The following is a 26,673-nucleotide window of genomic DNA, read 5'->3' on the forward strand; positions in this document are numbered from 1 at the left end:
TGAAATTTGAGGTCATAAAATTTGTTTGTTATTTCAATTTTGTTTAAAGAGTTTTAGTATCTTATATAAAAATTACTATTATTTATCATCCATGTCCCATTAAAAAAATAAAAGGGTGCAGGTATACCAATTTCTCATATGTGTTTTGCTTAACTTAGTTTAACATTTTTTTGAAAAATTAATTTTTTTTAATTATATTAAAATAAATATATATTTATAAATAATTTAAATATTATAAATTTTTTTTACTTATTTTATTGAAAAGAATTTTATTATTTTGATTAAATATATTAAAAATATGGAAATAAAAATTAAATTCAATTAATTTTATATATAATGGGGATTTGGTGGAACAAACAATATCTAAATTTGCCTCAAATCCGTCCTTTGTTTCAAAAAAAAAATTTCAAATACGCTTTTAACCGGTTTATCTAAATTTTAAACTTGTCTTCCTAAAGATGGGGCCGAATGGGACAAATATTCAAAAAAACATATCCTCTTGTCATATGTAATGAAAGTCGCATTTTCAATTAAAATAATAAAAATGTATAAAAACTGATGTTAAGAAAATGAAAGCCATCCTAAATTTAGGTTCTAAAGCATTGTCATTATTTTGAGTTGAAGGTTTTTATCTCATATAATATTTAATTTAAGGTAAATTGATAGTGATAATGACAAGTAAAACCTTAAAAAAAAAAAAATGGAAGATAAACGGAAAGAGGTGTGGGATGTTGCCATCTAATAAGTGTCAATGATTTTCAGTAAGACTGCAGGTCACGTTATCAGTGCCCCATGAAACCGATGTCTTAGCTAAATTCTTTTGAGCAGAAATAATACACTACGCTCGCGTATATGATATCAAGTGAACTCGCTCCCCCAGTCGTACTTAATAATTCAAAATACGCGTGTCAGCAAAATAAAGCGAGTGATAAGAGATTCACGCAATAACGTACAGATGGTTTAATATAATAAAATTTCATTATATTAATTCGTCCACTTGGCATCCACACCTTTCAAATATCTCCCCAGCTTGGGTTTGAATCTCATCATTAGGAAAAAAATCGGTGTCCCTCCGTGATAAAAGGGTAATCATTTATTTTATTTACTTTTTTAAAAATAAAAATATATTAAAATATTGAAATCTAATATCTGAAAATATTTTTATGATTTTTATTTGGATTTCATATATAAAGGTAAACAAATTTTATTTTTTAAATTAGAAAAAAATTTTGTTTTTTTTTTTTCTAAAATTGAAAATATTTCTGAGCGTGAATATGCAACTTTTTTTTAATTTCCAATTTTTAGTAATTCAATAAAAAAATTCAAATATAAAAAACATTTTTTAAAAATATTACTCTAAATTATCAAAAGCATATTTGTCAAAAGTTTATCAAATATGTTTTTAAAATTAGAAAAGTGTTTGAAATTAAAGAAAACAAAATAACATTTTTGTATTAAAAAAATATATTTTTTCATAATATTTTAATACTAAAAAGTAAATGTGAAAAAAGAAAGAAAGATAAAAATCAGAAGTCTTGACTCTTGAGAAGGGAGTAGGTGGCATTAGGTTTCCCTCCTTGAAGTCATTTTCAAATTTCAAAAAACAGTCACAACATCTCTCTCTATGTCCTCTCTTAAATCACCATAAAACCTTATTTTAAATAAATAAATTAAAAATAAAAATCCTCATCTTCCTTCGCTCTTTGTCTGAGATTTTTGATGATATGGTCATTACCGGAGTGTGAATTAGGGTTTGTGTGCAGATTTGTGAGGGCCATGGGGTGCTTCTTCGGCTGTTTTCGAATCAAAGACGATCACCAACATCGTCCCAATGCCTCTTTCGTTTCTCAATCCAAATCCACTGTACGCTTCTTCTTCTGGTTTTTATGGTGTTTTTTTTTTTTACTTCTGTATTTTGTAAATTCTGTTTTCTTTTGTTTTCCCTGCATTTTCTTGCGAAGCAAACGAGTGTATTGGCGAATTGCGAGTTATCAGCTTTTTAATGCAAACTATTTTGGCTTTTACCTCAATGCTAAATTTCTTCTGAAACAAACGGAGTTTATTTTAAATTTTTTAATAGAATCTTTTTCAGTGTTAGAATTTGGAAGCTCTGATGTCAGATTTTCTAATGCAAATGTTTGTTTTCGCTTTCCTTTTTCCTGCATTTTCTTAGCAAACGACGCATCTTACTAAAATGCTTGATTTTTTCTTTTTAATCTTTTTGCTTTTCTTTTTTATCTTTATGATCAAGAAGCTCTGATCTGTCAACTTTTTATCGCAACTTTTTCCATTTCTCTCTTTTTTTGTTTTTTTTTCCATTGCATTTTCTTTGCACAAAAGAATAATATAATTGGGAAGCTCTGATCTTGACGAAAGATTTTTCTTTCTTTGTTTTGTGTTGCATTTCTATTTTCTTACGTTTCTGGTCTGAAATGTGTTTTTCATTGGCGATTTGTCTTTGTGTTGCAATCAGGAAACTATGATCTCTCAAAATCGATTATCCGCCCTGTTTCTGGCTGAAGGTAACTGAATTTATATTTGTTCGAGTTTTTTTGGATCTTTAAATTCCGTATAGGACTTAATTTGGTAAAATTTTGTGATATGTATGATTTCGAGAAAGAAATCAAATTGGTTTATGATTTTCTTTTGATCATTGTACTTTCTTTGATTTCCCTTTTCTAATCTCTGATATTGATTCTGTCATTTTCCTGTAGAGAAAGAAGATTCTCTGTCCAAGGATAGAAAAAGCCATGTTTTTGGATCTTCAGAACCTGAAAACATTGACAAGGAGCTTAAGGATGAGGTATATTTTTAGTTACATCTGTGAAAACAGTAAAGAAAGATTCCATTCAAGGGAGTAATTCATGTGTCATTCTTGATTTTCTTTAATTGGAGAGACCCCTGTTTAATTTGATTAGCTCCACCGCACATATATGATTATTATGTTGTTAAACTCATTTCTTTATTTATTTATTGAAGAAAACTGATGGAGCAATGCTAGCAAAATTTTCTGGTATATATTATTCCCTATGTGCGGATGCATGCCTTTTTGAGGCTATAGAACTTATTACATATAGGCTGTAAAAGTAATTTTACAGCTTCTGAATGGATATGTCTTCTTGTGAGGAAGAGAAGATGACACTTGTTATTGTTCCTTGATTATTCTTTTTTTCAACCTTTGAGGTTTGATAAAAATTGGATTGTGCTGGTCATAAATGAGACGCGATCATGAAATATTATTTTTCTAGTTTAATAAGACTGGTCAAGATTATGGGATTAAAAACGATTGAAATTTATTTAGAGATTTGTCTTAGGATTATTAATTATTTGCTTCTCTACTTTTTCATGAAGGATTGTGTAAAACTTTGCTTTCCAAGTTATAGAAGTTTTTTTGATAGGTACACCTTTTTTTGGTCCCCAAGACTTGAACCTGGACTCCCCACAACCCCATCCCAATCCCTTACCACTTGAGCCAAACCAAGGCTATCAAGTTATGGAATATTGATTTGCATTGCTTTTTAACATTTGGTTTCCACTAATTAATAGGCATTTTGGTATTTAGGAGCTTCTATTATTTCTACATGTTAGTCAACAATCATGGGTTTTATGGGAATGAAATGCATATAGTTGCAAAGTTATTCTGTTATTGATCTTATATAATTCTTGAACAAATAACAGTATAATTTGGCATATCAAAGAAATATTGCAATTTAGGATAAGGCAATTTGAAGTTCCACCAAGTACGTAATACTTGCAAAATTCCTAACAAAATGCAGATATTGTGCTACAGATGTTTGCGCATTTTCCTATATTTTTCATGTACCACTAATGTCATTGGTCAGAAAGAACACATCTGCAAACGTCTAAAAGGCACATAGTACTTAAAAAATTGCCTTCTCAATTGATTTCAATTTACAACCTGTAGCTTCTTGTGAAGCTTGTTTGTGCATCCCATTTGATATTATGCATTGCTTCTCCTATCAATTTTTTTGACTTAGTTCTTTTACTAAATTAATTAGCTGCTATTTGGAAAGAAATCGTCTTAGTGTGGGAAAAATAGTATGGTCTTGAAGAGAGTTTTGATTTTCTTACCATTCATACAGGCCTTAGGAATAGATAGCCCTTTTTCAAGAAGGTGAGATGAAATCACATTTTCTTGTGCCATGGACTGAAGAATTGAAAGATACTTTTGTATTTAAAAATTATATGACAATTCTGGTCATTATAGAAATAATTGTTTGAAGTTGTGATTACATATCACAAAATACTCTTTTTGGGCTGAAGACAATGGTGAGAATGTTGGAAAATGTTATAGAGAATCGAAAGTTTAATAGTCACTATAATCAAAGAAAATTAAAATATAATAACAATCATGTTGGAGCTGTAACCATTTTAGAAAACTTTGTAGTTTACAAGTTTCTTGTAACTTCTGTACCTCTTGAGAAAAATTTAGAACAATTGGTAAAAGAGAATGGACTGTGATACATCACCAAATGTATTTAGTATTTGGAAAAATAGCAATTTTTATGTAGGAGGTGGTTTTTTTTTTTTGAAATACTATGTTCTTGTGAAATTTTTTTCTTGGTATCTTGAAATTGAAGAGCTTAAGTAAGTATATCAGTGACTGTTAAACAGTTCAGAAACATGTATTTGGCACAGACTATTTTTTAAATGGGCATTTTTACATCATTTTTACTAGTTAAGCATTAGAGACAGTCGTGTTGGACTAGCACGGTATGCAGATACTGCAGTTCCAATTGGGGTTAAAACCATTGGAATTCTTGCCCACAATACCAAACTACTATGAGTTGGTTTGGCATTGTACTGACCAGATGAGAATAATAAAAGTTGGCATGCTCTTTTTTTTTTTTTTTTTTCTTTCTTTTTTAGAGTTCTCCAAACTGCCCTCAGATGAAGTGGCCTTGATTTGAGATTTTATTATTTCTCTGAGCCTCCTGTTGTTTGTCTTTCCACTATTTGAAACCCTGAACTAGCAGTTCCTTTTGAGGAATTTTGCTGTTGTTCTTTATCTTCTTCTATTTTCCTCCCCAAAACTAATGTTACAGATATTGTTATTCCCTCTTAAGTGTGGCAAATTGTGTAAATGATTGGTAATTTTTTGAAAATTAATATTTAAGTCTATATCTTTTGTATTAAAATTTAACAATTGCATATCAGACTACATCGTCATTCTTTTATATGTTTTGTTTGATAGGCAGTCATTTTTTTATATGTTAGGAGGTAGATACTTTAGTTTAGTGAAAACTTTCTGATGGATTTCAAATTGAAGATTCCTATTGGCTCTGTTTGAATGTTGGAAAAAAATGATTGAAAAATTAAGGAAGGAAAAGAAAATTTGATAGAAATAGGAAGATATTTAAAGATTTGAAAGTTCACATTCTCTGTTTAAAAAGTAGAGATAGTTGGCTCACATTACTAGAATTAGGATCAAGCATTTCTATTTCAAATTTCTGAATCTATCAAAACATTGTGTTTTGATTGACGAAATTCTGCTTTCACAGGCCAGATTCCTTAAAGCATGTGGCACTTTAGTGGAGACTCCAGCTGAAATTCGGAAAGCATCAAGGAGATTGAAAAGTTCACCATCCCAGGATGGAGATTTAGAACATTCAAAATTCCATTCATGGCTTCCCAACACATCCATCAAGAAGCTCCAATTGGACAAGCAACCAGTTGAGCCACCTACTCCCATTAAACAATGTGAAGAATGGAGAAAGGAGTCAAGTCTTTTAGAGCAAACACCTAGCAGGTTACACTTCAAAACTGAATCATGAATAGTTTAAAATAAGTTATTAGTTCAGTGTATATAACTTCTGTTTCATACACCTAAACATGGTAAATTTAGTCCCATATGATAGATCCTGAACATAAGGAGTCCCTTGCCTTTCAAGTCCAAGGAACTAATTTTGATTGCTTAACTTACTGTATGTTCTTCTGTAAGGGTTCAAAGACCAATAATGCCCTGCCATTTTGAAGGTTTGCGAAGCAAATTATTGTTCTTTTTTCATCATTTCTGTTTTTGGCACAGAAGGTCTCACAAGTATTCATTGTATGTCTAATGTGCATAATAATGTTTGGCAAACTCTAGATTTTATTTTTTGAAAACTATAGCTGCCTGACATTTATCTGATTTTATCTCTCTTCATAGCTGCATATCGAATGGACAGAGTTCTACAGAAGGCAGTACGGTAGGGAACAGTGATGCGGTCATCAATGTTCATCCTAATCCAGTTGATGACTCTGTACCTTCAGTTTCACCCTGGCTTTCAGCTCCAAATGTTCAGCGCAGGAACAGGTCTGTTCGTTTTGAATGTGAGGCTGATGCAGCTCTATTTTCCTCAGGAAGTGCTTCATCTGAAATTGCTAGCCAAACTTCAAAGAGATATGAATCACCAAGTAATCATAGTGAATCTAAGCTTTCCCCTTACCCCACCCCGCTAAAACTAAATGATGAATTGCAAACGCCTGGAACTGTTTTCCCTGCGACCCTGGGGAATTTAGAGAATGGGAAAATTGCTCGGATCAGGTCCCAGTATGTCTACTCAGTCCTGAACCCTGTTGAGAATTTTTCTCAGTGGAGTGTATTGAAGGAAGAGGGTTCTCACTCAAATCAATTTTCAAGTAACATGGGAGAATCGCTGGAGTCGCTAGACGATGCTACCCCAAGGCACATGTGGGGGCAAGAGAAACTTCAGTTGCTGAAGATTTGAGAGTGGAAGCAAGCTTGTCTTCTTGGCTGAAGCCATCTTCTTCTATTCAGGATGCAAATGATCAAAATTTCGAGGCTGTTCCCGCTGCAAATCGTCATTTTGGGAGAACTCCAGGTGACAGGCCTATCATTGGAACTGTTGCTGCTCATTGGAATGAAGATGAGCCTACTCGTATCTCTCCAAGTGGTGGGATGGTAATGGAATACCAAATTCCACTAATAAATATAAGGAGGTATTTTTCTACTACCTCTCTTCCTCTCCCTTTCCTGGTTGACACATTTTGATAGCAACATTCAACAGATGCTCATTTTTTCTTTTGCAGGATCAGAAAGTGAGTTGGCATGCAACCCCGTTCGAGGAGAGGTTAGAAAAGGCATTATCAGAAGAGAGTATGATCTCTCAAAGGTATGTTTTGTTGGTGGTTGATTAGAGTGAAGTGAACAATTTCCTCAACTGGTGGCTGGCTCTCTTGCTTTCTCACTTTTGGTAATTTTGATTGAATATTTGAATTCTAATGACTTGAAGATTTGATTTGTAGGAAGCAAATTAATGGGGAACCGATAAATTTTGAAGAGAATGAGGAAAGTGACACAGCTTTATCTCAGTTGCAGTCTAGGAGTCATCCCAAGTCAGTGGTTTCTTTCTGATAAATGGTGATGGTGGATTGTCATTTGCTCTGTTCTGTTGTGACTTAAATGCAGGTCTGAAGTATATCACATGAACTGTAATGGTGTCCCCCTGAACTATTGGGCTTAATTCTTGGAATGAAGTCGTTGTTAATGGTTTAATGTCAGCAGCATGAGGAAGCTGCTTCCAGTGTACATAAGCTGAGCATACCTTTTGCTTTAATGGCTTCCACATTTTTTTTTTTAATTTTCTGTGTCTCTTTCTTATTTTTGCTTTTATTTGTTTCCATTTTTCACAAATTATATGATTTAGAATAGTTGCAGAAATTTCTAAAGAATATTGGAATGAAATGGTGAAAAATGAGTAACAAAATAAGTTGCTGGGACACCAGGGTGTCCATTTGATTAGGACGATTGTTTCGATGTGTGCACATTTTGGCCGCTGGTTGAATATGTTGAATTTCTCAGTGTTGGTGTGGTGGCTGGGGTTTTGAGCCTATGGAGTGTGAAGGGATAGGTCATGTGAGGTTATTTTTAATTAAAAAAAAAAAATTGTTTGCTACGAAGGACCAAAGAAAAGTCATACAAGTAACATCTATTAGCAGTTTTAAGTTGTTTTTTTTATTTAAAAAATAATTATGTAAATATAAAATATAATTAAAAATTAAAGATTATATATAAAAGTTATTTATAAATATATATATATTACATAAATTTGAGAACAGGTAATAAAAAAATAATTAAAATAAGAATACATAAATTTACATAAAAACCCTAAAAGGGAAAAATCATTAAACACAAAGAAGAAAAAATCTATTATATAAAAAATTGATATAAGATGAGAGAGTTATGAGCCGTTACAATATAAGGATAATTATCCTAACTCTAAAGGGGCTTATTGGTATCGCATCGTAGGTTTTTTAAGTCGGATAAAATAAAATTTGGGTCATCAAACTCTAACAAAAAACATGAAAAATAGGTTAAAATATTTTAGGTTTTCAAATAAACCTTTATTTTAAAAAATAGTTTTCAAAAACTATTTTTAAAAATTCTTTTCAAAAACACTTTTCAAGCATAGTTTCATTTTTCAATTTTTGGTTATTGCTTTTTACTTGGTAGCAAAAGTTATTAATTTCAAAAACAATTATGCAAGAGGAACCACTCAGCCAAAACTCAACCTGATGAGTCTGTGGTTACTGTTAGCTTCAGACTGAAAGAATTGTTAGCGTTTAGACCCACCTACCTAGAGATTTTGAATTATGAATAGGACATTTAACCTAGCAGACCTAGCACCAAAGAAAAAAACCCTAACTTCCCACATGACTGATATATAAGGACTCACCGCACCAGGATCCGATAGAAGGGGGCGGTGAAGAGGGGCTTTGAGAAAGGCAGGAGAAGAGAGGCAAAACTTGAAGCGGCAGATACATGTGGACATGAAAACCTGAAAAAATATTCGTCAATTTAATGATGCTGATTTAGTTTTCAATCTGAATTCTAACATTTGCTGCTCGTTTCTTCTTCTCCCACTTTCTCTACTCTCCCTGTACGCACCCCTCCTCTGGGCCTTGTGATGATGCGCACACACCTCTGAAGGCTCGTTTCTTCCTTTCCGTCTCTTTTTGGTTGCCGAGAAAATTTTACACAAGGAAAATGAATCTTGTGGCTTTCGTCACTTTGGGTTGCTAGGGAAACCGCTGCTTGAGGTGGGTTTGTCATTTTTTTTTTTCCTTTTTTAATCTTACGTTCTGGGAACCAAATCAATACGGATTTGAGATTGGAAAGTTTCCCCCTTTTTCTTTTCATCCCTAGTTTTCTCTCAACCCAAACAGAAGGAGACTGACATTTTGAAATCTAGTTTTCTGGAATTTAGGAGATTGTGTTTTGGAACATAAAAATTAACATTTGGTCTATTATATATATTTAAGCCTAAAATTCAAATAAATTATGAAAATTAAAATAAAAGATATTGTCTTTCGTTAATCCTTAAAATACTCTTAATCCTTACATTGGTACAAGGGAGTGTGAATTTTAATTTTTTTATATATATTTTTTTATTTTCTATTCCCTATTAAATATTGCTTATTTCTAATTTTTCTTTTTCTTTTTCTTCCGATCTATATTTTTATTTTATATCAAATAAAGAGCAATAATGTTTTTTTGTTTTTCATTTTTAAAAATATTGAATCTTTTTGTTTTTATTATAAACAATGATAAAAATTTTGGGATTTTTCATCCAAATATTTTTTATCTTTTTGTATTTATCTTTTAGTTTAATTTTCATTTTTATTTTAAATTTATATTACCCTTTTATTTATATTTTTCTCTTATTTTTAATTATTTTTTATATTTTTTTACATTAAACATATTTTAAAAAATTTAAAAATTGACTATCACTTCACTTTATTTTATATATATATATATCTTTTTAACTTTTTAATTTTTAATGTTTTATTTTAAAAGATAAATTTATTGAAAAAAATAACTAAGATACGAAATTCTAATATTATATTAATAATTTTTCTTATCTGGATAAACTAATGCAAAGTATTTTGACTCACAATAAAAAATTGTCAATATAATTTTTTAGTTAAACTTTAGAAATTAAATTTCAAATAAAATATATTATATAAAATTTTATCTAAAAATTATTGAAAGTAGTATTTAAATTTTTTTTTATTGACTTTCAAACTTTGAAACAATTCTTGAGTGAGAGAATTTGAGTGGGGAAAAAAAATCTTTGAGTGGAAAAAAATGGGAAAGCTTTTCAAAATCACTTGAAATCTTTAACAAAAAATAGTCTTGTACACTCTTGTACAATTAGTAAATTTGTCTTGTACAGTTGGTGTAATACTTTTGTACAATAACTCAAATTTTATACATCATCATGCATATTTGACAATAGGTTGGTTAACCATGTTTGCATTGGTTTGGTTTAAAAAAAAAAGAAAAATTGTTGTATAATTTTGTTTTACAATCATCATAAAGTGAGGTGCCTATTCAAATAACCATATACAAGTTAGATAAAGTGCATGAGATGAATGTATGCTTAACCAATGTGTGTAATGAATGTCATTTATCCTCTATTAGGAGAAATAAACAAACAAGTTTTTCAAAATCACTTAAAATTCTTTACAAATAATAATCTTGTACACCCTTGTACAGTTAGTATATTTGTCATGTACACTTAGTGTAAATACCTTGTACAGTGACTCAAATTTCATATACCCCCTACTCAATGTGTAACCATAGGTAGGTTAACAGTGTTTTCATTGGTTTGTTTCAAAAAATAGTAGAAGATGGAAAAACAAAATTTTCTCTCAAACATCATTAGTGGGATAAGTATTTGAATTATCATGTGCGAGTTAAATAAACTGCATAAAATGAGTGCGTAATAGAGGAATGTGTACCTTAAGAGTGTGCAATCCTTATATGACAAGACAAAAAAAAAACTGTTGTCCAAAATTAATTAAAATCTTTCACAAATGATAGCCTTGTATATCCCTTGTATAGTTAGAACATTTGTCTTATACAGTTAGAACATTTGCTTTGTCCAATTGAACATTTACCTTGTACAGTTAGTATAATACTCTTGTACAATTGTGCAAATTTCATCTATATGCATATATTATGTGCCACATATGATGTGTGAACCATGTTTCCAATGGTTTGATTTAAAAAATAATATAAAACGTAAAAACAAAATTTTTCCCTAAATATCATTATTAAGGTAAGTATTTAAATTGTTATATGCGAGTTAAATAAAGTACATGAAATAAAAGAATTTGTGGTAGGAGAGCATATAATCCTTAGATGACAAGAAAAAAAAAATTGTTCAAAATGTACAGTTTTGTACATTCTTTGTACAATTAATGTAATAACCTTATATAATGGTATAAATTTCATATATATATATATATATATGTGTGTGTGTGTGTAAATTATATCCACATGAGTGTGTAAACTATGTTTCCAATAGTTTGACATTTAAAATAATTAAAACAAATAAAATGTTATTTTATTTTATTTTCAATGCAAAATGTAATTAAAAATAAGACAAATAAATTACTTAAAAACTATTATTTAAGCCAAGTTTATTTATTTATTTCCTTTTATTTTTGGAAATAAAGAAAAAAGAATAAAAAATTTATTTAACCATAAGAAATATGAATATAAGATCAGTTAGAAAATACCAAATTTATTTCATTTTATTTTTGGAATTAAAGAAAAAAATAAAAAATTTATTTAACCATAAAAAATATTGATATAAGATATGTTAAAAAATAGAAATAACCCTACATTTATTTACTTATTTCATTTTATTTATTTAAATTAGAAAGTAATTTTTTTTAATAGATTAAAATGTGCACAATTGATTTATTACTTTGTTAATTATGGATATATTAAAATTTTTTATTAGACAAAAAATAAATAAAGAAAATAAAATTAAAAAGAGTAATAAATATATATAATTTAGTTATTTAATTATTTTTCATGTAAAAGATAGTTCCACAAAAAACACATAATTGATCAATTTCTTTGTTTAATTGTAAACATACTATTTTTTTTTTATTAAAATAAATAATGGAAAAAAATAAAAATGGATAATCAATTAATGAAATTTAATTCTTTTTATTATTTTCATATAAAAAATAGTACTAAACAAGGTTTTCAATTTTTATTTTTAAAAATAGTTTTCATTTTTTAATTAAGTGTCTTTTCAAAAAGAAAATATAAATCATATTACCATTTTTTTAGAAAGTATTTTTTAAAATATTTTTTAAACATAATTTTTCTTTATTTATAATTTAAAATAAAAAATAATTTTGATTTTCAATTATTTATTAAAAAAAAATTAAAAACAATGAAAAATCCAAATTGTTAGAATAAAATTATTATGGTTGCATGAATAGTGGTGCAATAAAGACAAAAAAACAAATGTCATTGGGTATTTTAGTCCATCACTATTTTATATTCTTAAAAATATATAGAAATTTGAAGGATATATTGGTCTTTTAACCTCTTATATCATTTCCATCAATTATGGAAGTTATATGAACCAAATGTTAATTTTTGAGCCCAACTAGGCCCAAAACACAATTCTCCCAATCAATTAAATCTTTCCTCTGTGCTAATTTTATTTTTTATATATTATTCAAAATAGTTTTAAAAAACTAAAAAATTTGTTCTTTAAAAGAATAATTATATACATATATATATATATATATATATATATATATATCCAATTAACCGTAACAATATTAGGAAGAGCAAATTCCATTCATTTATAACACTGTAGGTGAATTTCAAGAGTTGTTAGTGGAATTTTTTTTTTCTTTTATAACTTTGGGCTTAACGAGAGTAAGCCTCAGCGACCTTGAAGGAACTCGAACTAGTGATCATTGGGGAGCAAACTCAAGGCAGGACCAACTGAGCTACCCTTAGGGTTCTTGGTGGATAATTTCTTAGATTCTTTTAAAAAATCATATTTCTCTTTTTCAAACTCTTCTCTTGTATTCAAAACATTTCATTGTAATCAAAGTTTTGTATCAATTCAAGATTCAAACTCTCTATAATCAAAGTATTATTTTAATATAAAGTTTATTACATTACAAAGTTCAATTTCTATCTTGAATTTTGTTGAAATCCATCAACTTGAAAATCCTTGAAATCCATTATCTATGAATAATATAATGTTTGGAATATGCTTTTGCTACTAGCTTTTTGACTTTTAAGAGTGAGATTGTTAAACCTCATCGATTCCAATGAATCGATTCACAACATGTCTTTTTTTTTTCATGAGAGAGATAGTGAGGTGGTGGGAATGAGACGCCAGTGACAAACAATAGGAGTTGTTGTTGGCAAGAGGTGGTTGGTGGTCACAATAGGCGTGGGTATGGTGAGAGAGAGAGAAAGAAAGAAAAGAAGAGAAAGGGAAAGAAAGATGAGAGAAAAAAGGGAGATGTGGTTGGTGATAGGAAGATATGAGTTTTAGGGTTTGTTTTTAAATGAATGGTAAAGATTAAGTGTGAAAATGGAGATTTCAGATGAGTTCTCTAAAAAATGGGTATAAATGAGCTTAAAAATTGGATTTTTTTTTTCAAAATACATTTATATTTATCTTTATTATTTAATTTGATATATCAAATATAAAAATAAAATATTATTAAATTTTGTAATTATATATATATATATATATATATATATATATATATATATATATATATATATATATATATATATATATATATATATATTTATTTATTGTAGTTATTGAAAGATGATATATTCATTTTTAAATAAATCATAACCAAATATACGTAGGAACTCACGCACACACAAATATTGGTTGGTTGATAGTTCTAAAAAGAAAAGTGAGCTAATTTTTTTAATAACAATTGTTACTATGTATTTTATATACTTTGGGGTGAGTGAAAAAAGAAAATTAAGGTTATGTTTGGAAAATGTTTTTGAAAATAATTATAAGTTTTTAATTATTTTTTTGAATATCATGCAGAATAAAATTTTGTTTGAAAACTTTAAATATTCTTAACTTGTTTTATTTCTTTTTAAATATTAAATTTTTTTTTTATGAATAGTATTTTAAAAAAAATTATTCTTTGTATTTATATTATTATTTTTAAAAATAATTCTTAGAAAACAAGTAAGAACAATTAAAATATATTATGAGAAAACACTTTATTTAATTTTTATTTTTAAGATTTTTTTTTAACTCATCACTAAACATGCTTTCATTTTTTATTTTATTTTATTTTTTTGTTCTCAATTTTTGTTTTGGAGTAGCAAGCAAACAAACTCTAATGGTGGGTTTTGTTTATGAAAATAAGATTTGAAATAGAATGAAAATGGAAATGAATCATGATATGAAAATGGAATCAAAAGTTATTTTGATAACTTAGTGATTAGTTGGTTAGACCATCTAGATTGAAAGATGTTTCAAAAATCAAAATTCTCTATTGATCCATAAAATGGCCTAAGTAAATCCATAAACTTAATTAGAGAAAATAATATTTGAAAGCACCTTTTTCAAAGGTTAGGCATAATTTTGGAAATGGACTCATTGAAAGTGTTGGATAAGTTGGAATTGTCATAGAGATGACATCTCAAAACCACCTCTGTCATTATAGAGGAAGATAGGAGTTGCTACCACTCATTCATTCAACATAGTTGAATCATATGACTATGAAAAAAGAAACTCATAATTTATGAAATATTATTGAAAATGATGATTTATAAACTATTAGAACCAAAGATAAAGGGAGGGTGGGCAACATTTACATGACTTGTCAAGGGTTGGGTCAAGCTGGGCTTTAGGGCCAGCTCCAAGGGCTGGGTTGTCAGGCTGGCCTACAAAAGAATAATAGTCTCCAATTGGACCAACGAAGTTGGTTAAATTCAATGTCGTGTAAGTTTGGATAAAGGGAAATGGACTATTAGTATTCAGGTATTAAAGCCGTTTGGTTGCCCTGAAAAAAAAACGAAGAAGAAAAAAAAATGGTGGTGAAGGTGTATGGCCCAGCCTTTGCTTCTCCAAAGCGTGTCCTTATTTGCCTTGTTGAGAAGGAGATTGAGTTTGAGACTGTCCCAGTTGATATCATCAAAGGAGAGCACAAGGATCCTGAATACCTCAAGTTACAGGTATTTTTTTTTTTTTTTTCGGAATTTTTGATTTTGGATCAGGGTCTGTTTGATTCTCAGTAAAGTCTTTGGAAAAAGAACAAGAAAAAGGAGGAATTTTGATTTTAAAGTTACCCAGAAAGCTGAATTTCTTGATACTGCCCATTTTCTGGTTTTAAAAGGTAGATTATAAATTGAGAGAAGATGAAGAGGAGTTTTTCAAAATTAAACTTACAACCCTTTTTTGGATCACCCTTGATGTTTCAAATTCAACTATATCTATCAGAGGATCTGCTTATAGTTTCCATTGCTTTTCTCTGATGAATTGCAGCCTTTTGGAGTGGTTCCTGTCATTCAAGATGGAGATTATACTTTATATGGTAAATCCCTTTGTAAAATTTTTGTGATCCTTTCGTATTTAGGTTTGTTTTCTTTGGTTGGAAATTTTCTAGGAAAAATTATGTCAAGGATTGCAAAATTTCTTCATATTATGTAACTAAAATTAGAAAAATAAACCATTGATGGATGGCTCTTAATTTGATTTGCAGAATCAAGAGCTATCATAAGGTACTATGCAGAGAAGTACAAGTCTCAAGGAACTGATTTGCTTGGGAAGACAATAGAGGAAAGGGGTACTGTGGAGCAGTGGCTAGAGGTTGAAGCACAAAACTACCACCCACCACTATACAATTTAGTTCTTCACGTTCTGTTCAGTGCCAAGATGGGGTTTCCTGCAGATGCAAAAGTGATTGAAGAGAGTGAGAAAAATCTTGGGAAAGTGTTGGACATTTACGAGGAGAGGCTGTCTAAGAGCAAGTACTTGGCTGGGGACTTCTTTAGCCTTGCTGATCTCAGCCACATTCCTTTCACTAACTACTTGGGTGCTATGGGCAAGATGTATTTGATTAAGGAGAGAGAGCATGTGAGTGCATGGTGGGATGATATTAGTAGCAGGCCATCTTGGAAAAAGGTCCTTGAGCTCTACCCTGCCCCCATCTTGGAATAATGCCCTACAAGTCTAGGGCTGGCTGCTCTCTTTCTCCTATCTTGTTTGATGTCCTCTTGAGGATTTATGTCCATGGTTTTGTAAGAATAACAATTTGAATGCTTATGGGTGTTCTTTCTCCATTTACATTTTCAAATAATGTCCTCCATGTCTAGGGCTGGCTGCTCTCTTTCTCCTATCTTGTTTGATGTCCTCTTGAGGATTTATGTCCATGGTTTTGTAAGAATAACAATTTGAATGCTTATGGGTGTTCTTTCTCCATTTACATTTTCAAATAATGTCCTCCATGTCTAGGGCTGGCTGCTCTCTTTCTCCTATCTTGTTTGATGTCCTCTTGAGGATTTATGTCCATGGTTTTGTAAGAATAACAATTTGAATGCTTATGGGTGTTCTTTCTCCATTTACATTTTCAAATAATGTCCTCCATGTCTAGGGCTGGCTGCTCTCTTTCTCCTATCTTGTTTGATGTCCTCTCGAGGATTTATGTCCATGGTTTTGTAAGAATAACGATTTGAATGCTTATGGGTGTTCTTTCTCCATTTGGAGCTTGGTATTTTTCAAGTGTAGGACATTGTACCAAAAATCTTAAGGTGTGGGTCATCTTTAAAGAAAGGGATGAATGTAGAATGGATCAAAATCAACCCAGTCTGCTCTTTAGATGGAAGAGTTATGAACAATATGACCTTTATCTTTTGAAGGTTTAGTACTCAAAATGAAGATAGATTGACACATCATACTCTTAAATGTCAAACAGAAAGGGAGAGAACAGTATGGAATTTGAAGAAATTCCCAAAACAAGTCTCTCTTCCCTTATTGCTAGCTTAACCACTTCATTTGTTACCTTTCAAGAAACCAAATTTCTCAAGTGGGTTCCTTAAGGCATATGTCACTGTTGAATTCCTACTAATCTAGAGCCAAACTCATGACCTAGATCGAAAGTTTGACCTTAGAGGTTACTCTTATCCAAGTTGACAATCAATCTCATAATATGATTTTTCTAAAATAAATTGATATCTAGTTTCATTTTATTTTATTGAATCAGGATTTAGTACATGATTTTCTTTTCGAATAAAATATTTAAAATATATATGTTAGGTTACTATAATTCATATAACTCAAAGTAGTACATACAAAATATATATATATAAATTTAAAACAATTATTACGGTTGTTCCTTGACTTCATGGGACTTATTTAAATTCCCCATTGTTTTCTTGTGATTCTCATGATCTACATTTACATCTTTAAAATTTTAAAAAGAAAGAGGTACACGAACAGGTTAACAATTCTAGGTGAATATAATATCATAAAATACCAAAATATAATAATATTTTATTTATTATATACATTAAATGAAATTCAATCATACAAAATTACATCAATCTACATTATCGCATTTTTTTCTTTAATCATGCATATCATAACAAATATTTCTAATTTTTCTATACAAAATAAATAAATCGTTTTTAAATAATATATTTAAACATACATATGATGTCATTTAATCACTTTATATAAATCTTTTACTTAGATGTAAACATGATTCAAATGCTTACACATTAAAGATCTCATTCTGTACTTAATTTGTCTTCCTTAGAAATCTTACATTTTAATTCTCATTTTTTATCTTTTCATTTTTACCTTGTTTAAGGTCTTTTAATTTTCATTTTCACTTCAAACTATCTTTCCTTACTTTTCTTTTCCAACCAACCATGGATGCAAAATGAACCCAACTCAAATAATAATACTATAAAACAAGTAGTTTAAACATATAACAATACTCAAAATCGAAAATCTCCATTATTTTTAACACTAATATATCACCAATAAAATTCAATTTCATCTTTTAAATACAATCAAAATAATTCTAATTCTTCACAATTTTTTTTTTTAATTCACATGAAGTGTGCCACCAATAAATATTTACTAAATTTTACTCTAACATAATTTTCATTCAAATTCAATTCAAAATTCATATAAAAAAATTAAATAATTCTTTCCACCAGTTTAATATTAAGTGGTGGCTTTTTTTTTTTTTTTTATATACAGTGGAATATTTTTTCTAAAATTTTTTTATAACCCTATTTTTTTTCCTTTCTCTTTATTCCCTATTATTATTAGTATTATTATTATTTCACAACTCCTCCATATTTTTTTTATACATATCCCTAAACATATTTCAATTCCCAAAAATTAAAATTTTATTATATTATATTTTTTCACATTAAATAATTCTAATTCTTCACACAAATATTTTTTTTTTAATTCACATGAAGTGTGCCACCAATAAATAATTACTAAATTTTACGCTAACATAATCTTCATTAAAAATCAATTAAAAATTCATATAAAAATAAATAAATAATTCTTTCCGTTGTGGCTTATTTTTTTATGGGCAGTGAAAGTCTCTCTCTCTCTTAACCTTTTAAGCGTTCACATTTCCTTTCCTCTTTTTTTTTCACCTTTTCTTTTTATTTTTTTTTTTGACGTCGCTTTCCGCCAATTTTAATATTTTTTTTCTAAGTAGTGGCCTATTTTTTATAGGCAGTCTTTGACGCCACTTTCTATTTTCTTTTTTCTTTTTTCCTTCACCTTATTCCCCATGTTCCCATTTTGACCAAGGCTTTCCACCACTTTTTTTTTTTTTATAGACAGTGGCATATTTTTTTCTAAAATTTTTTTATAACCCTATTTTTTTCCATTCTCTTTATTCCCTATTATTATTATTATTATTATTATTATTATTATTTCACAACTCCTCCATATTATTTTTTTTATACATATCCCTAAACATATTTCAATTGCCAAAAATTAAAATTTTATTATATTATTTTTTTTCTAAATTAAATATCCTATTTCTCATTAAAATTTAATTTCTAATAATATTAAATCACATACTTGTATTTTTACCAATTTAATTAATCCTCAAAATCAAAATTATTAATTCCAATTAAAACTAAATTTATTTGTTATAATTTTAAATTCAATTTTTTACAATTCATTATAGCAATTCCATATTATATAGATTTCAACTAATTTTTCTCACTAAGGTTTTACAATAATTACCTAATAATAATTTTATTAATTTTTACTTATACCGTTCAAATTTTCAAAATCAAATCTCAATCATTTAATTATTGAGGGTCACAAGTGACTTATTCCCAAATGACATTGTTGAATGACAAAGAACAAGTGTATTAGTTATTTTGCCGCTTACCGAACTTATAGGGAGATCGTACGAAGTTTCTGGAGTTTTTCTCTGATTTCTGAATTTTCTTCCCATCTCCCTCTCCTTGATGGAAGACATCTCTATTTATAGATGAAGATAGAGAATTTGAATTTTGAATTCCCCAATTTTAGTTGCTTAATTCAAGGGATTTAGTTCCTTAATTTTAGCAAAAAAAAAAAATATCGGAGGTTTTACCAACAAGATAATAATAATAATAATAATTTTCTTATTATTATTATTATCCTTTTTATAGTTAGAGATGAGAGAGACTTATTCATAAGATGATTTTTTTTTTAGAAGACTAAATTAGTGGTAATTTAATCCACTAATTTTTTTATGTCTACAAATGCCCTCACTTCAAGACTCATCACGTACATGCATTGTCATGTAGATGGGGTGAGTCTTGAAGTAATAATAATTTTTTTTTTTTTTTTTTTTTTTTTTTTTTTTTTGCTCTTAACTTTTGCCAAGACTAAAAGAAATATTTAATCTTGCGAGCATATGTCCTAACTTTTGCCTAAGTCGTCTTTTCAGGTTTTCGACTTAGCAGACTTTTTTTTTTGTGTGTGTCGTACGCAGTTTATACTCGTGCAGGCCAGGAGCATCACTTGTCTTGAGTTTGATCGAAGGATGATAAATTCACGTCCTTGGAATAAAGTTTAATTGAGGGTCAAAGATGACTTATTCTCAATCAAACTTATGAAGACTTTTCTTAAACATTTTGAAGAACAAAAGAAGTCCTTTGTCTTGATTTTCTTCAGTCTTAAAAGTGGATGAATGACACTTTTGTATTGTGTTTGATATTCTTCCACGAGCTTGTCGAAGAATGTGTCAAGCTTGGACTTGATTTTAATCCAAGGGTGGTAACCACGTGTTCTTGAAGCAAAATTTAATTGAGGGTCAATGATAACTTGATATCAAGTAAACTTATAAACAATTTCCTCAAGTGTTTTGAAAAACTCAACCTTGTCTTCTTTAGCTTTGAAGGTGGATGAATGACACTTTTGTTTGTGTTTGATATTCTTCCACGAGCTTGTTGAAGAATGTTTGGAGTTTGATTTTGACTTTTGAAGCTTCATTTTTAGATTTAACTTCTGGATTGCGTCATCCTTTTGAGAACGTGTCATGCTGAAAGAAAAGAACACTTGTATGTAGAGAAGTTAGAGATTTTAGTTTGGAATCTCCGAATTTGACTTCTTTAATACAAAGAGTTTGTTCATCTGTTTAAGAAGTTTGCCAAGAATGATTTTTTTTTTTTTTTTTTTTTTTTACTACAGTTTAAGCTCTTTTAGGATAGGAGTAATATGCAGTTTAGGCTCATGCTTTAAGGAGCATCACTAGAATGTCGAGGTTTGAAAACAATTGTGGTAAAATTTGATGTTGCGCCATTTTCATCGCTGCCGGTGTAAGTGATGTTTGCACAATATGTCGCACAATCGTGACCTTTGTCTTCAAATCGTTTTGCCCCCTTTATTTTTGTGGCATAAAGTGATGGATTCCTATGTATCTCATCATCTTCCTTGGTTTTTCTTGGCTCTACACCGAAAGCATTTTCTTCATCTTTACTTGACTCATTTTCTTTCGAAATTTCATGACAAGAGATCATATGAGTTGATGTCACCATCCCTCTATTGAAGAACTCCAGAGGGAAGTATTTTTCTAAGGTGATAGGGGTGATGAACTTTAGTACCAAGAGGTCATCAACTTGTACAATCGCTTGTTTTCTTTTAGGTTTCTTTTCTTCTTTCTTCTTCGCATATCGATGAATATTTTTCTTACGTTGTTCCTTCCTAGGAAGATTTGGGTAAGGATGAGATTCTTGCTTCTTGTGAGGTCTTCTTCGCGTCACAATGTCCAACCTTCTTCATTATACGACATTGATTCATTATCAAAATAGAAGTGATGAATAGTGTCTTGACATGACACTTGCGTTTGCTTTGGTTTCGGTGACTCGCATTGGATAGTATCGGCGCATGCCTCCAGTGTCTTAGGTGGAACATGTAACAAAACAGGATCGAGGGACCCAAATGTGACTGTAGCATGATTTGACTTTACTACTTCATCTAGATCTAGATGAATTCTTCCTTGTTTTGCAAGTTTCATTATAAGATCTTTTAAGATGAAACATTTATCCATCGGGTGACTGACGATTCGATGGTAATGATAATAGTTCGGATCATTAAGACGACCCATTTCTTCTGGACGTTTGCACTCAGGTAGCTTAATAACTTTTTTCTGGAGCAAGTCTTCCAACATGCTAGGCACATCAGAGTCAAGAAAATGATACTTCTTCTCCTCTAATTCCTTCAAGGTGAATCGATACCTCTCATTTTCTTGGGTTGGTCTAACCTCTTTTACTTCTTTCTTTTTATCTCTCATAAAAGTCACATTTACCATCATTGACTCCTGATGGGTTTTATTGAAATCTTATCACTTGCTTTCTCATTGTGTCTTTCTCTTTGCTGGTCAATGATAAGGTCATTTTTAGCATCATGGTTGGCTATGTTAAGCTCCATGTCATGTGCTCGGGTAGCTAATTCTTCAAAGGTACGAGGTCGTATCCCTTGGAGAATGTATAGGAGACCCCAATGCATTCCTTGTATGCACATCTCCACGGCTGATACCTCTGATAATCTATCTTTGCAGTCGAGGCTTAAGGAACGCCAACGGTTGATATAGTCTACAACTGGTTCATCTTTCCATTGCTTAGTGTTAGTAAGTTCCATCATACTTACAGTTCGTCGGGTGCTATAGAAACGGTTGAGGAATTCACGTTCCATTTGGTCCCAACTATCAATACACGCTGGTGCAAGGTTTATGTACCAATCGAAAGCATTCCCTTCAAGAGAACGGACGAATTGTTTAACTAATAAGTCACCATTTGTACCTACATTGTTACAAGTTTCAACGAAATGGGCAACATGTTGTTTTGGATTGCCTTTTCCGTCAAATGATTGAAATTTTGGAGGTTGATAACCCATAGGCATACGTAGGTTATCAATCCTCTTAGTGTAAGGTTTAGAGTACATGAGTGTACTCTGTGAGGGTCCACCATACTGCACCCTAATGGTGTTAGTTATCATGTCCTGAAGTTGTTGGACAGATAATGACGCCACTGAGGCAGATTCCGTCGTTTATTTTTCACTTTGCATTGTCCTATATGTATGTGGTGCATCATCAAGAGGAGATGCAACATTCGAAGGGTGGTTGAGTCCGTGACTTGACTCACCCGTATTTTGTACTTGTGCCTCAACCTTGTTTATGAGGGAGGCTATCTGCATATCCTTCTCCTCGACCATCTTGGTGAGTTTGGAAATGGCACAGGCCATCTCTGCCAATTGCTCTTCTACAGATGTAGTGCTCGTTGTCATTACCGACATGGTCATCGAGAAGGAAGAAGTAAAAGAGTCGGCATGATTGGAGTAGTTTTCCTCCTTTGACATTCCAGTTGGTGACCCAGAGTGTGAGCTGGTGCTAGAGTTGGCATCGATAATAGAGCAAGGAGATTTATCCCCAAAGTCTTGTAGTGTTGAAGGGAGTTTTCCCCTACTACAAGGACTATGACCCTTTGCCCCCAGAGAAACCAAGGTGATGAGTGGTTGGTGCTCATCGCGTGTTCTTACCTGTTTTAGCAAACAAGCAGACTCACTTGTTTGTTTTGTTGAGATTGAAGATGTTGATTTTGCTTTGCTACGAGTCATGGGGCCCATAGCGGTGTCATGTGTCGATTGTGTAATGACGATTTTGTCATTGCCCTTGTTGACATGCACAACTTAAGTTCTTTTGGGTGTCATCGACGTAGTAGAGATCAATTTTCTAACAAAAGAGATGAGAGGCAGAGATGTCCCACCAGGTGTGCCAGAAATTTGTACACACAAATTTCGTAAAATTTTATCCTGCGAAATTAGCAAAATAAAATAGGAAAAATAGTATGAACAAATGATTTATTAAATTTAAGAATATCGTGGGTACAATCTCAAAAATAATATTCTTTCCAAAAGAATATTTTCCCTCTGATTCTTTTGCCATGATCTCACTTTGGAAGACGACGATGACGTTTTTTTAATTTCAAAGGTTAATCAAGGGCCACAAGTGGCTTATTCCCGAATGACCTTGTTGAATGACAAAGAACGAGTGTATTAGTTCTTTTGCCGTTTATCGAACTTGTAGGGAGATTTGATGAAGCTCTTTCTTTTGTTGTGAAGCCCTTTTTCCCGTACGAAGTTTCTGGAGTTTTTCTCTGATTTCTAAATTTTCTTCCATCTCCCTCTCCTTGATGGAAGACATCTCTATTTATAGATAAAGACAAGAAATTTGAATTTCGAATTCCCCAATTTTAGTTGTTTAATTTAAGGGATTTAGTTCCTTAATTTTAGCAAAAAAAAATTTATCGGGAGGTTTACCAACAAAATAATAATAATAATTTTCTTATTATTATTATTATTATCTTTTTTATAGTTAGAGATGAGAGAGACTTATCCATAAGATGATTTTATTTTTTTAGAAGAACAAATTAGTGGTAATTTAATCCACTAATTTTTTTATGTCTACACCAACATCATAAAAATGTCAAATTATTGATTTTTGAACAACTTTTCAAAAATCTTTCCCAAGATATTTCAAAAGTTTAAAGAAGGTAATCAAACTACGATTTCCTGCCTTCTCTTCTTATCCATAAAGTCGCATTGGAGCATATCTGCTATTTTTATAATCTCCAAGATGCATGAATATTTGTCTCTTTCTGCTCTCTCACGTGTAAACTCATCATTCAAGGAAAAATCCAATATATAAGAATCCAAAATGAACCAAACTTCCCAAAATTCATTCCACTGTTTGGCTCCCAGCTTTGCCCAAAAGAAAAACCCAACAACAAAAAAAAACCGCCTTGGCATAGTAGGTATAATCACAGTCAAACTTTGATTCTCCATCTTCCATTTTTAATGATAAGCTGCTCGAATATCTGATTGTATGTGCCCATTTTTTAAGCAGAAGGTGCATGATCTCGAATCTCTTGGACTTTGAAAAGCATCGTTAAAGGAAAATCACTCTATATAAGGCCTCAAGATCAACCCCTCTACCCAAACGCAGGTCGTTGTTTTTACTAGATCTTTGAGAGATAAATCAAGATAACAACAATGGTGGTGAAGGTGTATGGCCCAGATTTTGCTTCTGCAAAGCGCGTGCTTGTTTGCCTCATTGAGAAGGAGGTCGAATTCGAGACTGTCCCCATTGATATCATCAAAGGACAGAATAAGGATCCTGAATTCCTGAAGTTGCAGGTTCTAATTTCTTCTTGTCGTTTAAAGCTTTGTTTTGCGCTCAGGAACAACATAAGAAACGAGACGATTTCGATTTGTGGTGTTAGTGAAAAAGCTGATGATTTCTGATGATTTCGAAAAGCTTTTAAGTAGAAATAAGATCAACAGAGTAGGAATTGATGGAGTTCAAACTCGAACTTCATTAAATTTCCTTTCATTTCTTTTATGCAGCAGTTGCTGAGAGCCAAACAAAGGCTTAATGATTGAAGTATCACAATTTCTTGATTTGTTGTACATATTGTTGATAATTTATGCTTCTTTCTCTCATCAAATGCAGCCTTTTGGAGTTGTTCCTGTCATTCAAGATGGAGACTATACCTTATTTGGTAATTTTCAGTGATCTCACTTCTAATAAATTTCTATCACAGAATTTCTATAGTAGTATTCCATATACAGAAATGCCTTTTCTTATAAAGACAACATTTCCACTTAAGATTAAAAAGCTCTTTTTCACTCTTTAAGTGATTTATGATGTGTTAGTCTCAAAGTTGATCTTTTCAGTAAAGCTTAGAACCCCATGAATTGCTGAAAACAATTTATTTGTTTTACCAAACAGGCCCTTTGGGTTCTTGATGAATGAGTATGATTTGAATTTCAGAATCTCGTGCAATCATGAGGTACTATGCTGAGAAGTACAAGTCTCAAGGAACTGATTTACTGGGGAAGACAATAGAGGAGAGGGGAGTGGTGGAACAATGGCTGGAGGTTGAAGCACAAAGTTACCACCCAGCAATTGACAATTTAGTCATTGAAATTCTGTTTGGCCGCAAACGGGGTATTCCCCCGGATGCGAAAGTAATCGAAGAGAATGAAAAGAAGCTTGCAAAGGTGTTGGACATCTATGAAGAGAGGCTGTCCAAGAGCAAGTACCTGGCTGGGGATTTCTTTAGCCTTGCTGATCTTAGCCACCTTCCATTCACAAAGTACTTGGCTGATATGGGGAAGATGTATTTGATTGAGGAGAGGAAACACGTGAAGGCATGGTGGGATGATATCAGTAATAGACCATCCTGGAAGAAGGTCTTCAGCTCTAGATGGCCCCTCTTGGAGTGATTCAATTCCCTTGTAGACTAGGAAAATCATGGATTAATAATATCCTTCACTGGATTAGGTATATCTCTTAGAACAATGTCCTCTATGTTTTGGCTGATGTAATTTCCTGTCTTGGTTATGTATCTTAGAATAATGTCCTGTGTGTTCTGTCCGATGTATTTTCCTGTCTGTCTTAGTATATGATTATCTTTATGAGCAGTTGAGTTCTACAATAAAATAAACACACTCTTAGTAAATAAATGTAATGTTTTTTTGGGTACCCAATCATTATTTATAGCTTCCTTTGAAGTTGTTAGTATTTGGGCTCAAATTGGACGTAAGCCTGAAAAAGATAGGTTCCACCGCCATGTAGGCTGTCCAAAGCCAAGTGGATCCATTCCTTGCTGGTTTAGCCACTAATTGATGATGGCTTTGTTAGAAACCAAGAGAAACGTTACATGAAGAAAACGACAAGTATCACAAAAACAAATCTTTCTGAGTTGGATGTCATAGTCATTTGAAATTTGGACAATCAAATTGAGCCATGGAGACCAATATGCAACTTGGGAATCCATGTCCTACATTAACAAACTCAAAGATTTTTTCCTTTTTCCCTTTTTCTGGGTAAGACACATCCTACATATGATGTGTTGAATTATGCTATTTTCCTATTCATCAATTTAATTTCAAGACAACTAAACAAGGATCGAGTTGTATCTCACTTGGAAGTAAAATTAAAGTTCAATTATTCTAGTCTGCAAGTCCCATATGGTGTTCTTTCGCTTATGCTTCTTTGTTAAAATTTACTCCAATTTGCATTCCGTAACAGGTTTGTGGATGTTATTTAGAACCTAGCTGGTTAAGTGATTATTCAATGTTTTTGGTCAAATTCATTGTAATGTCCTAGTAAAGAGGTTTAACATGCATCTTTTCAGTGTGTCTCAGTCAGTTCTTTGGATTGAAGGTGCATGACCAAGGCAGGAAAGTCAAGGGCTTAAAAGAAATTAAAAGAGAAAAAAAAAATCAGTAGTGTAAATGATAGCCTTAGTGGTGGATTTAGAATAGAAAAAGTATTAGAGGACCTGTCAAATTG

The 26,673-nt window shown here is 31.1% G+C and overlaps 3 protein-coding genes across 3 annotated transcripts; all 3 read left to right on the forward strand.

Moving 5' to 3' along the window:
- Positions 1 to 1,680: 1,680 nt before the first annotated feature.
- Positions 1,681 to 7,604, forward strand: LOC117926387 (protein JASON-like). The gene is given in 9 exon segments (XM_034845476.1): positions 1,681 to 1,863; positions 2,474 to 2,522; positions 2,715 to 2,803; positions 5,523 to 5,770; positions 6,170 to 6,685; positions 6,688 to 6,911; positions 6,914 to 6,963; positions 7,054 to 7,136; positions 7,270 to 7,604. Coding segments are annotated over 9 exon segments (1,455 nt in total). The 5' UTR covers positions 1,681 to 1,776; the 3' UTR covers positions 7,379 to 7,604.
- Positions 7,605 to 14,832: 7,228 nt separating this feature from the next.
- On the forward strand, positions 14,833 to 16,415 carry LOC117925809 (glutathione S-transferase F9-like). The gene is made up of 3 exons (XM_034844898.1): positions 14,833 to 15,016; positions 15,327 to 15,375; positions 15,544 to 16,415. The coding sequence occupies exons 1-3, from the start codon at positions 14,873 to 14,875 to the stop codon at positions 15,999 to 16,001; spliced, it is 651 nt and encodes a 216-aa protein (XP_034700789.1). The 5' UTR covers positions 14,833 to 14,872; the 3' UTR covers positions 16,002 to 16,415.
- Positions 16,416 to 24,111: 7,696 nt separating this feature from the next.
- On the forward strand, positions 24,112 to 25,841 carry LOC117926246 (glutathione S-transferase F9-like). The gene is made up of 4 exons (XM_034845328.1): positions 24,112 to 24,127; positions 24,220 to 24,509; positions 24,826 to 24,874; positions 25,147 to 25,841. Exons 2-4 carry the CDS (start codon positions 24,366 to 24,368, stop codon positions 25,599 to 25,601), a joined length of 648 nt encoding a protein of 215 aa, XP_034701219.1. The 5' UTR covers positions 24,112 to 24,127; positions 24,220 to 24,365; the 3' UTR covers positions 25,602 to 25,841.
- Positions 25,842 to 26,673: the final 832 nt, after the last annotated feature.

Source organism: Vitis riparia, chromosome 12 (genome assembly GCF_004353265.1).
Source record: "Vitis riparia cultivar Riparia Gloire de Montpellier isolate 1030 chromosome 12, EGFV_Vit.rip_1.0, whole genome shotgun sequence".
Classification (NCBI taxonomy): domain Eukaryota; kingdom Viridiplantae; phylum Streptophyta; class Magnoliopsida; order Vitales; family Vitaceae; genus Vitis; species Vitis riparia.

Excerpts from the sequence above, each read along its gene's own strand:
- LOC117925809 (XM_034844898.1), top strand. The coding sequence starts at position 14,873 with ATGGTGGTGAAGGTGTATGGCCCAGCCTTTGCTTCTCCAAAGCGTGTC. Across the intron at positions 15,017-15,326 it reads CTGAATACCTCAAGTTACAG|CCTTTTGGAGTGGTTCCTGT; the intron begins GTATTTTTTTTT and ends GATGAATTGCAG. Across the intron at positions 15,376-15,543 it reads TGGAGATTATACTTTATATG|AATCAAGAGCTATCATAAGG; the intron begins GTAAATCCCTTT and ends TTTGATTTGCAG.
- LOC117926246 (XM_034845328.1), top strand. The coding sequence starts at position 24,366 with ATGGTGGTGAAGGTGTATGGCCCAGATTTTGCTTCTGCAAAGCGCGTG. Across the intron at positions 24,510-24,825 it reads CTGAATTCCTGAAGTTGCAG|CCTTTTGGAGTTGTTCCTGT; the intron begins GTTCTAATTTCT and ends CATCAAATGCAG. Across the intron at positions 24,875-25,146 it reads TGGAGACTATACCTTATTTG|AATCTCGTGCAATCATGAGG; the intron begins GTAATTTTCAGT and ends TTTGAATTTCAG.